At 44.4% G+C, this 18086-nt stretch overlaps 1 protein-coding gene across 6 annotated transcripts in view; it reads right to left on the reverse strand.

Annotated features, from left to right (window-relative positions):
* Positions 1-18086, reverse strand: part of cadm2a (cell adhesion molecule 2a) — a 766219-nt gene that overhangs the window by 314902 nt on the left and 433231 nt on the right. For 4 of the 6 annotated variants that reach the window (XM_036967531.1, XM_036967528.1, XM_036967532.1 and 1 more), the window contains exon 2: positions 17883-17909. The exons of the other annotated variants lie outside the window; for them this stretch is intronic. In XM_036967531.1, coding sequence (XP_036823426.1) covers positions 17883-17909 — 27 coding nt within the window. The remainder of the gene's footprint in view (positions 1-17882; positions 17910-18086) is intronic. 6 annotated transcript variants of the gene reach the window in all.

Consider the following 18086-nt stretch of genomic DNA (forward strand, 5'->3'; position numbering starts at 1 on the left):
ATAAAAAACTCACAGAACAAGTTGGGGGTGGTTATAATATTCCAGTATCAACTCGCCACTCAAGGCTTTTACTTGAGACACATTATTAAAACGCACTAACGAGGAACAATGGGTACATATTGAAGATGTGCCTGCTCACCCCGAGAATCTTTTCTCTTGTCTATTTTCCAAAGATACAGCTAAGAACATTTCCAACTTCATAGTTGAGAACACTATACTAATACGGAAGATAATAAGACGGATTCTACAAGAACCAAAAATGCCTCCCCTAAAAAAAAAAAAAAAACCATATTGAACAATTCGTAGGATACCTTTCCAGAATATGAATGATAAATTGGTACACATGGAGAACTAAAGGAATAGAAACCCTAAATGAAGCGGTTATAGGAAGAAGGGGGAAAAAAATCTTTTGGATTTACAGAGTAATCTAGATTACTAATCTATTATCTAGATTAATCTAGTAATCTATTATCTGCGTCAGAATAGGATGTTTATATGACAGTAAGAAAGTAAGAAGAAATAAGAAATACAAAACCTTGCAGTGAGCCAGCAGCCTACAGGCTTTTTGTGGAGCTCCTCTGGTGCTGTCTGACAGGTGGTAGACTATTCCTCTTCTCAAACTAGGCTGTGGAGCTCCTCTGGTCCTGTCTGACAGGTGGTAGACTATTCCTCTCCTCAAACTAGGCTGTGGAGCTCCTCTGGTGCTGTCTGACAGATGGTAGACTATTCCTCTCCTCAAACTAGGCTGTGGAGCTCCTCTGGTCCTGTCTGACAGGTGGTAGACTATTCCTCTCCTCAAACTAGTCTGTGGAGCTCCTCTGGTCCTGTCTGACAGGTGGTAGACTATTCCTCTCCTCAAACTAGGCTGTGGAGCTCCTCTGGTCCTGTCTGACAGGTGGTAGACTATTCCTCTCCTCAAACTAGGCTGTGGAGCTCCTCTGGTCCTGTCTGACAGGTGGTAGACTATTCCTCTCCTCAAACTAGGCTGTGGAGCTCCTCTGGTCCTGTCTGACAGGTGGTAGACTATTCCTCTCCTCAAACTAGGCTGTGGAGCTCCTCTGGTCCTGTCTGACAGGTGGTAGACTATTCCTCTCCTCAAACTAGGCTGTGGAGCTCCTCTGGTCCTGTCTGACAGGTGGTAGACTATTCCTCTCCTCAAACTAGGCTGTGGAGCTCCTCTGGTCCTGTCTGACAGGTGGTAGACTATTCCTCTCCTCAAACTAGGCTGTGGAGCTCCTCTGGTCCTGTCTGACAGGTGGTAGACTATTCCTCTCCTCAAACTAGGCTGTGGAGCTCCTCTGGTCCTGTCTAACAGGTGGTAGACTATTCCTCTCCTCAAACTAGGCTGTGGAGCTCCTCTGGTCCTGTCTGACAGGTGGTAGACTATTCCTCTCCTCAAACTAGGCTGTGGAGCTCCTCTGGTCCTGTCTGACAGGTGGTAGACTATTCCTCTCCTCAAACTAGGCTGTGGAGCTCCTCTGGTCCTGTCTGACAGGTGGTAGACTATTCCTCTCCTCAAACTAGGCTATGGAGCTCCTCTGGTGCTGTCTGACAGGTGGAGAGAAACAAAATGGTGCAGAGTGACGTGGGTGCTGGAGACGAGGGCGTGAGAAGGTGGGTCTGGGCAGCGGGGATGTCATTGCCTTCTGTGTATGTCTTTACGCTGTCGTCTTTACGCTGTCGTCTTTACGCTGTCGTCTGCACGCTGTCGTCTGCACGCTGTCGTCTGCACGCTGTCGTCTGCACGCTGTCGTCTGCACGCTGTCGTCTGCACGCTGTCGTCCGTACGCTGTCATGGTATACTGTTGTCTGTACGCTGTCGTCTGTACGCTGTCATGGTATGCTGTCGTCTTTACGCTGTCGTCTTTACGCTGTCGTCCTTACGCTGTCATGGTATACTGTTGTCTTTATGCTGTCGTCTGTACGCTGTCGTCCGTACGCTGTCGTCCTTACGCTGTCGTCCTTACGCTGTCGTCCTTACGCTGTCGTCCTTACGCTGTCGTCCTTACGCTGTCAGGGTATACTGTTGTCTTTATGCTGTCGTCTGTACGCTGTCGTCCGTACGCTGTCGTCTGTACGCTGTTATGGTATACTGTCGTCTTTACGCTGTCGTGGTATACTGTCGTCTTTACGCTGTCGTCTTTACGCTGTCATGGTATGCTGTCGTCTGTACGCTGTCGTCCGTACGCTGTCGTCTGTACGCTGTTATGGTATACTGTCGTCTTTACGCTGTCGTGGTATACTGTCGTCTTTACGCTGTCGTCTTTACGCTGTCGTGGTATACTGTCGTCTTTACGCTGTCGTCTTTACGCTGTCATGGTGTACTGTCGTCTTTACGCTGTTATGGTATACTGTCGTCTTTACGCTGTCATGGTGTACTGTCGTCTTTACGCTGTCATGGTGTACTGTCGTCTTTACGCTGTCATGGTATACTGTCGTCTTTACGCTGTCGTGGTATACTGTCGTCTTTACGCTGTCGTCTTTACGCTGTCATGGTATACTGTCGTCTTTACGCTGTCATGGTGTACTGTCGTCTTTACGCTGTCATGGTATACTGTCGTCTTTACGCTGTCATGGTATACTGTCGTCTTTACGCTGTCATGGTATACTGTCGTCTTTACGCTGTCGTCTTTACGCTGTCATGGTGTACTGTCGTCTTTACGCTGTCATGGTATACTGTCGTCTTTACGCTGTCATGGTATACTGTCGTCTTTACGCTGTCTTCTTTACGCTGTCATGGTATACTGTCGTCTTTACGCTGTTATGGTATACTGTCGTCTGTACGCTGTGGTCTTTACGCTGTCATGGTATACTGTCGTCTGTACGCTGTCGTCTTTACGCTGTCGTGGTATACTGTCGTCTTTACGCTGTTATGGTATACTGTCGTCTGTACGCTGTGGTCTTTACGCTGTCATGGTATACTGTCGTCTGTACGCTGTCGTCTGTACGCTGTCGTGGTATACTGTCGTCTGTACGCTGTCATGGTATACTGTCGTCTGTACGCTGTCGTCTTTACGCTGTTATGGTATACTGTCGTCTTTACGCTGTTATGGTATACTGTCGTCTGTACGCTGTCGTCTTTACGCTGTCATGGTATACTGTCGTCTTTACTCTGTCGTCTTTACGCTGTCGTCTTCACGCTGTTGTCTTTACGCTGTCATGGTATACTAGCATGGTATGCTGTCGTCTTTATGCTGTCGTCTTTACGCTGTTGTCTTTACGCTGTCATGGTATACTAGCATGGCATGCTGTCGTCTTTACGCTGTCGTCTGTACGCTGTCATGGTATACTGTCGTCTTTACGCTGTCGTCTGTACGCTGTCATGGTATACTGTCGTCTGTACGCTGTCGTCTGTACGCTGTCATGGTATACTGTCGTCTTTACGCTGTCGTCTTTACGCTGTCATGGTATACTGTCGTCTTTACGCTGTCGTCTTTACGCTGTCGTCTTTACGCTGTCATGGTATACTGTCGTCTTTACGCTGTCGTCTGTACGCTGTCATGGTATACTGTCGTCTGTACGCTGTCATGGTATACTGTCGTCTGTACGCTGTCGTCTTTACGCTGTCGTCTTTACGCTGTCATGGTATACTGTCGTCTGTACGCTGTCGTCTTTACGCTGTCGTCTTTACGCTGTCATGGTATACTGTCGTCTTTACGCTGTCGTCTGTACGCTGTCATGGTATACTGTCGTCTTTACGCTGTCATGGTATACTGTCGTCTTTACGCTGTCATGGTATACTGTCGTCTTTACGCTGTCGTCTTTACGCTGTCATGGTATACTGTCGTCTTTACGCTGTCGTCTTTACGCTGTCATGGTATACTGTCGTCTTTACGCTGTCGTCTTTACGCTGTCATGGTATACTGTCGTCTGTACGCTGTCGTCTTTACGCTGTCGTCCTTACGCTGTCATGGTATACTGTCGTCTGTACGCTGTCGTCTTTACGCTGTCATGGTATACTGTCGTCTTTACGCTGTCGTCTTTACGCTGTCATGGTATACTGTCGTCTGTACGCTGTCGTCTTTACGCTGTCATGGTATACTGTCGTCTTTACGCTGTCGTCTTTACGCTGTCGTGGTATACTGTCGTCTTTACGCTGTCGTCTTTACGCTGTCATGGTATACTGTCGGCTTTACGCTGTCATGGTATACTGTCGTCTTTACGCTGTCGTCTTTACGCTGTCATGGTATACTGTCGTCTGTACGCTGTCGTCTTTACGCTGTCGTCCTTACGCTGTCATGGTATACTGTCGTCTGTACGCTGTCGTCTTTACGCTGTCATGGTATACTGTCGTCTTTACGCTGTCGTCTTTACGCTGTCATGGTATACTGTCGTCTGTACGCTGTCGTCTTTACGCTGTCGTCTGTACGCTGTCATGGTATACTGTCGTCTTTACGCTGTCGTCTTTACGCTGTCGTGGTATACTGTCGTCTTTACGCTGTCGTCTTTACGCTGTCATGGTATACTGTCGGCTTTACGCTGTCATGGTATACTGTCGTCTTTACGCTGTCGTCTTTACGCTGTCATGGTATACTGTCGTCTGTACGCTGTCGTCTTTACGCTGTCGTCCTTACGCTGTCATGGTATACTGTCGTCTGTACGCTGTCGTCTTTACGCTGTCATGGTATACTGTCGTCTTTACGCTGTCGTCTTTACGCTGTCATGGTATACTGTCGTCTTTACGCTGTCGTCTTTACGCTGTCATGGTATACTGTCGTCTGTACGCTGTCGTCTTTACGCTGTCGTGGTATACTGTCGTCTTTACGCTGTCGTCTTTACGCTGTCATGGTATACTGTCGTCTTTACGCTGTCATGGTATACTGTCGTCTTTACGCTGTCGTCTTTACGCTGTCATGGTATACTGTCGTCTGTACGCTGTCGTCTTTACGCTGTCATGGTATACTGTCGTCTTTACGCTGTTATGGTGTACTGTCGTCTGTACGCTGTCGTCTGTACGCTGTCGTCTTTACGCTGTCGTGGTATACTGTCGTCTTTACGCTGTCGTCTTTACGCTGTCATGGTATACTGTCGTCTTTACGCTGTCATGGTATACTGTCGTCTTTACGCTGTGGTCTGTACGCTGTCGTCTGTACGCTGTCATGGTATACTGTCGTCTTTACGCTGTCGTCCTTACGCTGACGAATACTTCCAAATCTCACGATATTGAAATGAATGTTGAAAAATCTGAAATAATGGCAATAGGAAAAACTAAAAAGTAATGATCTACAGCAATCATTTAAGTGGACCACAAAAACTATTAAACACTTAGGATGCTTGCAGTCAATAACAGAATAGAAAAGTCTATATAAATTGTGTGAAAATTAAGTATGATTAGGGTGGTAAGGCACTAAAATGGGCCATAGTGATGAAATTATTACAATTTAGCAAATAAACACTGGAGTGATAGATGTGCAGAAGATGAATGTGCAAGTAGAGATACTGGGGTGCAAAGGAGCAAAAAAATATATCAATAAAATAAATAACAATATGGGGATAAGGTAGTTGGATGGGCTATTTGCAGATGGGCTATGTACAGGTGCATTGATCTGAAAGCTGCTCTGACAGCTGGTGCTTAAAGTTAGTGAGGGAGATATGAGTCTCCAGCTTCAGTGATTTTTGCAATTAGTTCCAGTCATTTGCATCAGAGAACTGGAAGGAAAGGCGGCCAAAGGAGGAATTGGCTTTGGGGATGACCAGTGAAATATACCTGCTGGATCGCGTGCTACAGGTGGGTGCTGCTATGGTGACCAGTGAGCTGAGATAAGGCGGGGCTTTACCTAGCAAAGACTTATAGATGACCTGGAGCCAGTGGGTTTGGTGACGAATATGAAGCGAGGGCCAGCCAACGAGAGCGTACAGGTCGCAGTGGTGGGTAGTATATGGGGCTTTGGTGACAAAACGGATGGCACAGTGATAGACTGCATCCAACTTGTTGAGTAGAGTGTTGGAGGCTATTTTGTAAATGACATTGCCGATGTCAAGGATCGGTAGGACAGTCAGTTTTACGAGGGTATGTTTGGCAGCATGAGTTAAGGATGCTTTGTTGTGAAATAGGAACCCGATTCTAGATTTAATTTTGGATTGGAGATGCTTAATGTGAGTCTGGAAGGAGAGTTTACAGTCTAACTAGACACCTAGGTATTTGTAGTTGTCCACATATTCTAAGTCAGAACTGTCAAAGAGTAGTGATGCTTGTCGGGCGGATGGGAAGGTGCGGGCAGCGATCGGTTGAAGAGCATGCATTTAGTTTTACTTGAATTTAAGAGCAGTTGGAGGCCACGGAAGGAGAGTTGTATGGCATTGAGGCTCGTCTGGAGGTTAGTTAATACAGTGTCCAAAGAAGGGCCAGAAGTATAGAGAATGGTGTCGTCTGCTTAGAGGTGGATTAGAGAAACACCAGCAGCAAGAGCGACATCATTGATGTATACAGAGAAAAGAGTTGGCCCGGCAATTGAACCCTGTTGCACCCCCATAGAGACTGCCAGAGGTCCAGACTACAGGCCCTCCGATTTGACACACTGAACTCTGTCTGAGAAGTAGTTGGTGAACCAGGCGAGGCAGTGATTTGAGAAACCAAGGATGTTGAGTTTGCCAATAAGAATGCGGTGATTGACAGAGTCGAATGCCTTGGCCAGGTCGATGAAGATGGCTGCACAGTACTGTCTTTTATCGATGGCGGTTATGATATCGTTTAGGACCTTGAGCGGGGCTGAGGTGCATCCATGACCAGCTCGGAAACCAGATTGCATAGCGGAGAAGGTACGGTGGGATTTGAAATGGTCGGTGATCTGTTTGTTAACTTGGCTATCGAAGACCTTAGAAAAGCAGGGTAGGATAAATATAGGTCTGTAGCAGTTTGGGTCTAGAGTGTCTCCCCCTTTGAAGAGGGGGACGACCGCGGCAGCTTTCTAATGTTTGGGGATCTCAGACGATACAAAAGAGAGGTTGAACAGGCTAGTAATAAGGGTTGCAACAATTGCGGCGGATAATTTGAGAAAGAGAGGGTCCAGATTGTCTAGCCCAGATCATTTGTAGGGGTCCAGATTTTGCAGCTCTTTCAGAACATCAGCTACAGTGCCTTGCGAAAGTATTCGGCCCCCTTGAACTTTGCGACCTTTTGCCACATTTCAGGCTTCAAACATAAAGATATAAAACTGTATTTTTTTTGTGAAGAATCAAACAACAAGTGGGACACAATCATGAAGTGGAACAACATTTATTGGATATTTCAAACTTTTTTAACAAATCAAAAACTGAAAAATTGGGCGTGCAAAATTATTCAGCCCCCTTAAGTTAATACTTTGTAGCGCCACCTTTTGCTGCGATTACAGCTGTAAGTCGCTTGGGGTATGTCTCTATCAGTTTTGCACATCGAGAGACTGAATTCTTTTCCCATTCCTCCTTGCAAAACAGCTCGAGCTCAGTGAGGTTGGATGGAGAGCATTTGTGAACAGCAGTTTTCAGTTCTTTCCACAGATTCTCGATTGGATTCAGGTCTGGACTTTGACTTGGCCATTCTAACACCTGGATATGTTTATTTTTGAACCATTCCATTGTAGATTTTGCTTTATGTTTTGGATCATTGTCTTGTTGGAAGACAAATCTCCATCCCAGTCTCAGGTCTTTTGCAGACTCCATCAGGTTCTTCCAGAATGGTCCTGTATTTGGCTCCATCCATCTTCCCATCAATTTTAACCATCTTCCCTGTCCCTGCTGAAGAAAAGCAGGCCCAAACCATGATGCTGCCACCACCATGTTTGACAGTGGGGATGGTGTGTTCAGTGTGATGAGCTGTGTTGCTTTTACGCCAAACATAACGTTTTGCATTGTTGCCAAAAAGTTCCATTTTGGTTTCATCTGACCAGAGCACCTTCTTCCACATGTTTGGTGTGTCTCCCAGGTGGCTTGCGGCAAACTTTAAATGACACTTTTTATGGATATCTTTAAGACATGGCTTTCTTGCCACTCTTCCATAAAGGCCAGATTTGTGCAATATAGGACTGATTGTTGTCCTATGGACAGAGTCTCCCACCTCAGCTGTAGATCTCTGCAGTTCATCCAGAGTGATCATGGGCCTCTTGGCTGCATCTCTGATCAGTCTTCTCCTTGTATGAGCTGAAAGTTTAGAGGGACGGCCAGGTCTTGGTAGATTTGCAGTGGTCGGATACTCCTTCCATTTCAATATTATCGCTTGCACAGTGCTCCTTGGGATGTTTAAAGCTTGGGAAATCTTTTTGTATCCAAATCCGGCTTTAAACTTCTTCACAACAGTATCTCGGACCTGCCTGGTGTGTTCCTTGTTCTTCATGATGCTCTCTGCGCTTTTAACGGACCTCTGAGACTATCACAGTGCAGGTGCATTTATACAGAGACTTGATTACACACAGGTGGATTGTATTTATCATCATTAGTCATTTAGATCAACATTGGATCATTCAGAGATCCTCACTGAACTTCTGGAGAGAGTTTGCTGCACTGAAAGTAAAGGGGCTGAATAATTTTGCACGCCCAATTTTTCAGTTTTTAATTTGTTTAAAAAAATTGAAATATCCAATAAATGTCGTTCCACTTCATGATTGTGTCCCACTTGTTGTTGATGCTTCACAAAAAAAGACAGTTTTATATCTTTATGTTTGAAGCCTGAAATGTGGCAAAAGGTCGCAAAGTTCAAGGGGGCCGAATACTTTCGCAAGGCACTGTATCTGGATTTCGGTGAAGGAGAAATGGGGAGGCATGGCCAAGTTGCTGTGGGGGTGCAGAGCTGTTGACCGTGGTAGGGGGTAGCCAGGTGGAAAGCATGGCCAGCCATAGAAAAATGCTTATTGGAATTATAGGACAGTGTTTCATAGCCACAGTGCAGTGGGCAGCTGGGAGGAGGTGCTCTTATTCTCCGTGGACTTTACAGTGTCCCAGAATTTTTTGGAGTTTGTGCTACAGGATGCACATTTCTGTTTGAAAAAGCAAGCCTTAGCTTTCCTAACTGCCTGTGTGTATTGGTTCCTAACTTCCGTGAAAAGTTGCATATTGTGGGGGCTATTCGATGCTAATGCAGTACGCCACAGGATGTTTTTGTGCTGGTCAAGGTCAGTCAGGTCTGGAGTGAACCAAGGGCTATATCTGTTCCTGGTTCTACATTTTTTTAATGGGGCATGCTTATTTAAGATGGTGAGGAAGGCACTTTTAAAGAGTGACCAGGTATCCTCTACTGATGGAATGGGGTCAATATCTATTGGAAGCAGAAATAGTTGAATGGGCCCTGTTATATTATCAAGCTGTGTCCCCATGTGTGTATGTACTGACATGTGTGTATGTACTGACATGTTGTGTGCATGTACTGACATGTTGTGTGCATGTACTGACATGTTGTGTGCATGTACTGACATGTTGTGTGCATGTACTGACATGTTGTGTGCATGTACTGACATGTTGTGTGTATGTACTGACATGTTGTGTGTATGTACTGACATGTTGTACTGATATGTTGTGTGTATGTACTGACATGTGTGTATGTACTGATATGTTGTGTGTATGTACTGATATGTTGTACTGACATGTGTGTATGTACTGATATGTTGTGTGTATGTACTGATATGTTGTACTGACATGTGTGTATGTACTGATATATTGTGTGTATGTACTGATATGTTGTACTGATATGTTGTGTGTACGTACTGACATGTTGTGTGTATGTACTGACTTGTTGTACTGATATGTTGTGTGTATGTACTGACATGTATCTGTAACTGATTGACACTACATGTGAATGTTTTTAAATGTATGTAAATTGTATGTAAGCCTTTTGTGTGTAAGGTATTTTTCATTATGTGTCAGACCCCTGTACGATTAGTAACACTAATGTCTTACTAATGAGGATCCTGATACAATAAAATCATTATACAAAAAAAAAATGAAACCCTGTTCCCTATATAGTGCACTACTTTAGACCAGAGTCCTATGGCACCCTATTCCCTATATAGTGCACTACTTTAGACCAGAGCCCTATGGCACCCTATCCCCTATATAGTGCACTACTTTAGACCAGAGCCCTATGGCACCCTATTCCCTATATAGTGCACTTATATAATAATTATATATGCTGTAGCTCTTGTCTAAAGTAGTGCACTATATATAGGGAATAGGGGGCCATAGGGCTCTGGTCTAAAGTAGTGCACTATAAATAGGGAATAGGGTGCCATAGGACTCTGGTCTAAAGTAGTGCACTATATAGGGAATAGGGTGCCATAGGGCTCTGGTCTAAAGTAGTGCACTATTTAGGGAACAGGGTGCCATTTGAGAAACATTCTCTGTTAGTCCTGAGGGCCCTATTAAGGGGCTTACAGGACAATGGTTGAAAATAGTGCACTATAAAGAGAATAGGATGCCATTTGGGACAGATGTTCTGTTGGTCTGTTGGGTGTGTATTTACCAGACTAATTGCATTGCATTATTAAACAGACTTTTACAGCTAGATAGAACACCAACACGTCAAAGAGTTAAGGGGATCTCCACCCCGACTTTAACACTTGGCCATGGAGCTATATACAAACAGCCCTACGAATAGTGTAAAGTGTATTTTGAAGCATAAACTAGGACACTGATAATCTGTAGGTGTGTGGGGTATACTATGATGCTGATAACAGTCTCTAGGTGTGTGGGGTATCCTAGGATACTGATAACAGTCTCTAGGTGTGTGGGGTATACTATGATGCTGATAACAGTCTCTAGGTGTGTGGGGTATCCTAGGATACTGATAACAGTCTCTAGGTGTGTGGGGTATACTAGGATACTGATAACAGTCTCTAGGTGTGTGGGGTATACTAGGATACTGATAACAGTCTCTAGGTGTGTGGGGTAAACTAGGATACTGATAACAGTCTCTAGGTGTGTGGGGTATACTAGGATACTGATAACAGTCTCTAGGTGTGTGGGGTATACTATGATGCTGATAACAGTCTCTAGGTGTGTGGGGTATCCTAGGATACTGATAACAGTCTCTAGGTGTGTGGGGGTATACTATGATGCTGATAACAGTCTCTAGGTGTGTGGGGTAAACTAGGATACTGATAACAGTCTCTAGGTGTGTGGGGTAAACTAGGATACTGATAACAGTCTCTAGGTGTGTGGGGTAAACTAGGATACTGATAACAGTCTCTAGGTGTGTGGGGTATCCTAGGATACTGATAACAGTCTCTAGGTGTGTGGGTTATACTATGATGCTGATAACAGTCTCTAGGTGTGTGGGGTATACTATGATGCTGATAACAGTCTCTAGGTGTGTGGGTTATACTATGATGCTGATAACAGTCTCTAGGTGTGTGGGGTATACTATGATGCTGATAACAGTCTCTAGGTGTGTGGGGTATACTATGATGCTGATAACAGTCTCTAGGTGTGTGGGGTATCCTAGGATACTGATAACAGTCTCTAGGTGTGTGGGGTATACTATGATGCTGATAACAGTCTCTATGTGTGTGGGGTATACTATGATGCTGATAACAGTCTCTAGGTGTGTGGGGTCTCCTAGGATACTGATAACAGTCTCTAGGTGTGTGGGGTATACTATGATGCTGATAACAGTCTCTAGGTGTGTGGGGTATACTATGATGCTGATAACAGTCTCTAGGTGTGTGGGGTATCCTAGGATACTGATAACAGTCTCTAGGTGTGTGGGGTATACTAGGATACTGATAACAGTCTCTAGGTGTGTGGGGTATACTAGGATACTGATAACAGTCTCTAGGTGTGTGGGGTAAACTAGGATACTGATAACAGTCTCTAGGTGTGTGGGGTAAACTAGGATACTGATAACAGTCTCTAGGTGTGTGGGGTATACTAGGATACTGATAACAGTCTCTAGGTGTGTGGGGTATACTATGATGCTGATAACAGTCTCTAGGTGTGTGGGGTATCCTAGGATACTGATAACAGTCTCTAGGTGTGTGGGGGTATACTATGATGCTGATAACAGTCTCTAGGTGTGTGGGGTAAACTAGGATACTGATAACAGTCTCTAGGTGTGTGGGGTAAACTAGGATACTGATAACAGTCTCTAGGTGTGTGGGGTAAACTAGGATACTGATAACAGTCTCTCGGTGTGTGGGGTATACTATGATGCTGATAACAGTCTCTAGGTGTGTGGGGTATACTAGGATACTGATAACAGTCTCTAGGTGTGTGGGGTATACTATGATGCTGATAACAGTCTCTAGGTGTGTGGGGTATCCTAGGATACTGATAACAGTCTCTAGGTGTGTGGGGGTATACTATGATGCTGATAACAGTCTCTAGGTGTGTGGGGTAAACTAGGATACTGATAACAGTCTCTAGGTGTGTGGGGTATACTAGGATACTGATAGCAGTCTCTAAGTGTGGGGTTGTACTGTAGACCACACTATCTACCAAGACAGTTTTCATTTATATTCTTCGTAGCTGTCTGTTTATCACCACAAACCGATGCTGACACTAAGACTGCACTCAATGATCTGTATACGGCCAAAAGCAAACAGGAAAACGCTCACCCAGAGGTGGTGCTCCTAGTGGCCGGGGACTTCAATGCAGGGAAACTTAAATCTGTTTTACCTCATTTCTACCAGCATGCTAAATGTGCAACCAGAGGGGAGAGAAACTCTAGACCACCTTTACTCCACACACAGAGACGCGTACAAAGCTCTCCCTCGCCCTCCTTTTGGCAAATCTGAGCATAATTCTTGCTTACAAGCAACAACTAAAGCAGGAAGCACCAGTGACTTGGTTAATAAACAAGTGGTCAGATGAAGCAAATGCTAAGCTACATGACTGTTTTGCTAGCACAGACTGGAATGTTCCGGGATTCTTCCGATAGCATTGAGGAGTACACCACATCAGTCACTGGCTTCATCAATAAGTGCAACGATGACATCATCCCCACAGTGAACGTACATACATACCCCAACCAGAAGCCATGGATTACAGGCAACATCCACACTGAGAAAAAGGATAGAGCTGCCGCTTTCAAGGAGCGGGACTCTAACCCGGAAGCTTATAAGAAATCCCGCTATGCCCTCCGACAAACCATCAACCAGGCAAAGAGTGCAGGACTAAGATCGAATCGTACAACACCGGCTCTGACGCGCATCGGATGTAGCAGTGCTTTCAAACTATTACAGAATACAAAGGGAAGCACAGCCACGAGCTGCCCAGAGACACGAGCCTACCAGACGAGCTAAAATACCTCTATGCTCGCTTCGAGGCAAATAACACTGAAACATGCATGAGAGCACCAGCTGTTCCAAACGACTGTGTGATCAAGCTCACCGTAGCCGATGTGAGACCTTTAAACAGGTCAACATTCACAAGGCCGCAGGGACAGATGGATTACCAGGACGTGTACTCCGAGCATGCGCTGACCAACTGGCAAGTGTCTTCTCTTCACTGACATTATCATCCTCTCTCTGTCTGAGTCTGTAATACCAAAATGTTTCAAGCAGACCACCTTAGTCCCTGTGCTCAAGAACACTAAGGTAACCTGCCTAAATGACTACCGACCCATTGCACTCACATCTGTAGCCATGAAGTGCTTTGAAAGGCTGGTCATGGCGCACATCAACAACATTATCCCAGGAACCATAGACCCACTCCAATTTGCATACCACCCCAACAGATCCACAGATGATACAGTCCCTATTGCACTCCACACTGCCCTTTCACACCTGGACAAAAGGAACACCTATGTGAGAATGCTATTCATTGACTACAGCTCAGCGTTCAACACCACAATGCCCTCAAAGCTCATCACTAAGCTACGGACTCTGGGACTAAACACTCCCCTCTGCAACTGGATCCTGGACTTCCTGATTGGCCACCCCCAGGTGGTAAGGGTGGGTAACAACACATCCGCCACTCTGATCCTCAACAAGGGGACCCCTCAGAGGTATGTGCTCAGTCCCCTCCTGTACTCCCTGTTCACACATGACTGTATGGTCAGGCATGACTCCAACACCATCTTTAAGTTTGCCGATGACACAACAGGGTCACTGATGACACACTGTTGTCACTGACAATGACGAGAGCCTATAGGAAGGAGGTCATAGACCTGGCCGTGTGGTGCCAGGACCACAACCTCTCCCTCAACGTGATCAGGACAAAGGAGATGATTGTGGACTACAGGAAAAAGAGGGCCGAGCACGAACCCCCTTCTCATCGACAGGGATGCAGTGGAGCAGGTTGAGAGCTTCAAGTTCCTTGGTGTCCACATCACCAACAAACTAACATGGTCCAAGCACACCAAGACAGTCGTGAAGAGGGCACGACAAAACATATTACCCCTCAGGAGACTGAAAAGGTTTGGCATGGGTCCTGAGATCCTCAAAAGGTTTTACAGCTGCACCATCGAATCCAGGCTGTAGCACATTCGGCTGTGATTGGGAGTCTAATTTGGCGGCACACAATTGGCCCAGCGTCGTCCGTGTTTGGCCCGGGTAGGCTGTCATTGTAAATAAGAATTTGTTCTTAACTGAGTTGCCTAGTTAAACAAAGGTCAAATAGACTTCTCTCTGCGGTCATTGTTGGTTAGGGGGGTAAGCATTTCACTGTAAGGTCTACTACACCTGTTGTATTCAGCATTTCACTGTAAGGTCTACTACACCTGTTGTATTCAGCATTTCACTGTAAGGTCTACCTACACCTGTTGTATTCAGCATTTCACTGTAAGGTCTATCTACACCTGTTGTATTCAGCATTTCACTGTAAGGTCTACTACACCTGTTGTATTCAGCATTTCACTGTAAGGTCTACCTACACCTGTTGTATTCAGCATTTCACTGTAAGGTCTACTACACCTGTTGTATTCAGCATTTCACTGTGAGGTCTACTACACCTGTTGTATTCAGCATTTCACTGTGAGGTCTACTACACCTGTTGTATTCAGCATTTCACTGTAAGGTCTACTACACCTGTTGTATTCGGCATTTCACTGTGAGGTCTACTACACCTGTTGTATTCAGCATTTCACTGTAAGGTCTACTACACCTGTTGTATTCAGCATTTCACTGTAAGGTCTACTACACCTGTTGTATTCAGCATTTCACTGTAAGGTCTACTACACCTGTTGTATTCAGCATTTCACTGTGAGGTCTACTACACCTGTTGTATTCAGCATTTCACTGTGAGGTCTACTACACCTGTTGTATTCAGCATTTCACTGTAAGGTCTACCACACCTGTTGTATTCAGCATTTCACTGTAAGGTGTACTACACCTGTTGTATTCAGCATTTCACTGTAAGGTCTACTACACCTATTGTATTCAGCATTTCACTGTAAGGTCTACTACACCTGTTGTATTCAGCATTTCACTGTAAGGTCTACTACACCTGTTGTATTCGGCATTTCACTGTGAGGTCTACTACACCTGTTGTATTCAGCATTACACCTGTTGTATTCAGCATTACACCTGTTGTATTCAGCATTACACCTGTTGTATTCAGCATTACACCTGTTGTATTCAGCATTACACCTGTTGTATTCAGCATTACACCTGTTGTATTCAGCATTACACCTGTTGTATTCAGCATTACACCTGTTGTATTCAGCATTACACCTGTTGTATTCAGCATTACACCTGTTGTATTCAGCATTACACCTGTTGTATTCAGCATTACACCTGTTGTATTCAGCATTACACCTGTTGTATTCAGCATTACACCTGTTGTATTCAGCATTACACCTGTTGTATTCAGCATTACACCTGTTGTATTCAGCATTACACCTGTTGTATTCAGCATTACACTGTAAGGTCTACTACACCTGTTGTATTCAGCATTACACCTGTTGTATTCAGCATTACACCTGTTGTATTCAGCATTTCACTGTAAGGTCTACTACACCTGTTGTATTCAGCATTTCACTGTAAGGTCTACTACACCTGTTGTATTCAGCATTTCACTGTAAGGTCTACTACACCTGTTGTATTCAGCATTTCACTGTGAGGTCTACTACACCTGTTGTATTCAGCATTTCACTGTAAGGTCTACTACACCTGTTGTATTCAGCATTTCACTGTAAGGTCTACTACACCTGTTGTAGTCAGCATTTCACTGTAAGGTCTACTACACCTGTTGTATTCAGCATTTCACTGTAAGGTCTACTACACCTGTTGTATTCAACATTTCACTGTAAGGTCTACTACACCTGTTGTATTCAGCATTTCACTGTAAGGTCTATCTACACCTGTTGTATTCAGCATTTCACTGTAAGGTCTACTACACCTGTTGTAGTCAGCATTTCACTGTAAGGTCTACTACACCTGTTGTATTCAGCATTACACCTGTTGTATTCAGCATTACACCTGTTGTATTCGGCATTACACCTGTTGTATTCAGCATTACACCTGTTGTATTCAGCATTACACCTGTTGTATTCAGCATTACACCTGTTGTATTCAGCATTACACCTGTTGTATTCAGCATTACACCTGTTGTATTCGGCACGTGACAAATACATACATTTAAAAAAAATAATTAATGTGACATTTCTTCAGGCTCATTTACGGACTGCCTCTCCTTCCTGTTAGTGATGTCACATGTTAGATCTGTCAAAAGCGTCATATGAGCTATAATTGGTCACCATCTTGTTTCTCACTGCTTTAGGAATCACACAAAACTGCAAACACGCCGCTTACACACCGTGGTCCTGCTATCATTACTCTCATACGTCACTATAGGAAATCCATTCCTTCCTTAATAGGAGAATAGACAGTCTGTAGATCACTGAGACAAGTACAAGTCCTCGCCACTCACTCAATTGTTTAACGACTGTGTTTGTTTGTTTGTTTGTTTGTGTGTGTTCTCCTCTCTGATTGGAGGAAAAGGCCTGTCTGGATTTATGCTGATCAGAGAACTGATACAGGCTCCATTGGAGGCTCCCGGAGTGGCGCAGCGGTCTAAAAGGCACTGCATCTCAGTGCTAGTGGCGTCCCTACAGACCCTGGTTCGATTCCAAGCTGTATCACGAACGGCCGTGATCGAGAGTCCCAGGGTTTGGCCAAGGGGTAGGCAGTCATTGTAATAAGAATTTGTTCTTAACTGACTTGCCTAATTAAATATTTTTTTTTCATAGATTAAAACATTTTCCAGCAACAGCACTACATCAATGTGTGGGTTATCACTCTCTCGCTCTCATTGTTTGTGTGTGTGTGTGTGTGTCTCAGATATTTCTCCAAGAAAGCCAACGTTTCACCCCACAAGGGAGAGAATATACTCTCATACAACCACCTACGTTAGTGACAATATAATACAACATGCTAATACATCAATAGAACACCATTGCCATCTACCTACAAAACACCAATCCCAGATAAAAACAACATAACCACTGACTACTCACAACACAGACTAGAGAATATAACTAACAACGCAACATCTGCAGGGCAAAAAAATACAACTAACAACTAGTATAGAAGACTTGTAGAACAGCTAACGTATATTAGTAACTATAGTAACTAGTATAGAAGACTTGTAGAACAGCTAACGTATATTAGTAACTATAGTAACTAGTATAGAAGACTTGTAGAACAGCTAACGTATATTAGTAACTATAGTAACTAGTATAGAAGACTTGTAGAACAGCTAACATATATTAGTAACTATAGTAACTAGTATAGAAGACTTGTAGAACAGCTAACGTATATTAGTAACTATAGTAACTAGTATAGAAGACTTGTAGAACAGCTAACGTATATTAGTAACTATAGTAACTAGTATAGAAGACTTGTAGAACAGCTAACGTATATTAGGAACTATAGTAACTAGTATAGAAGACTTGTAGAACAGCTAACATATATATACAAGGTATAATAGAGAAACTACAGCAGAACAGCTAGAGCGGAAGAGACAACCCACCAACTCACCTCTCAATGTGCTTTTCTGTGCCGTCACTGCAGGTGCCACCAACAAAAAGCAAAGAAGAGGGAAAAGAGGAGGATGAAGAGGAGGGGATGGAAAGAGGAGGACGAAGAGGGGATGGAAAGAGGAGGACGAAGAGGAGGAGATGGAAAGAGGAAAACAGAAAATAAAAGAGGAAAGAAGACAGGAGAGAACAATAGGTTAGATCG

This window comes from Oncorhynchus mykiss, chromosome Y (genome assembly GCF_013265735.2).
Source record: "Oncorhynchus mykiss isolate Arlee chromosome Y, USDA_OmykA_1.1, whole genome shotgun sequence".
NCBI classification, from domain to species: Eukaryota; Metazoa; Chordata; class Actinopteri; order Salmoniformes; family Salmonidae; genus Oncorhynchus; species Oncorhynchus mykiss.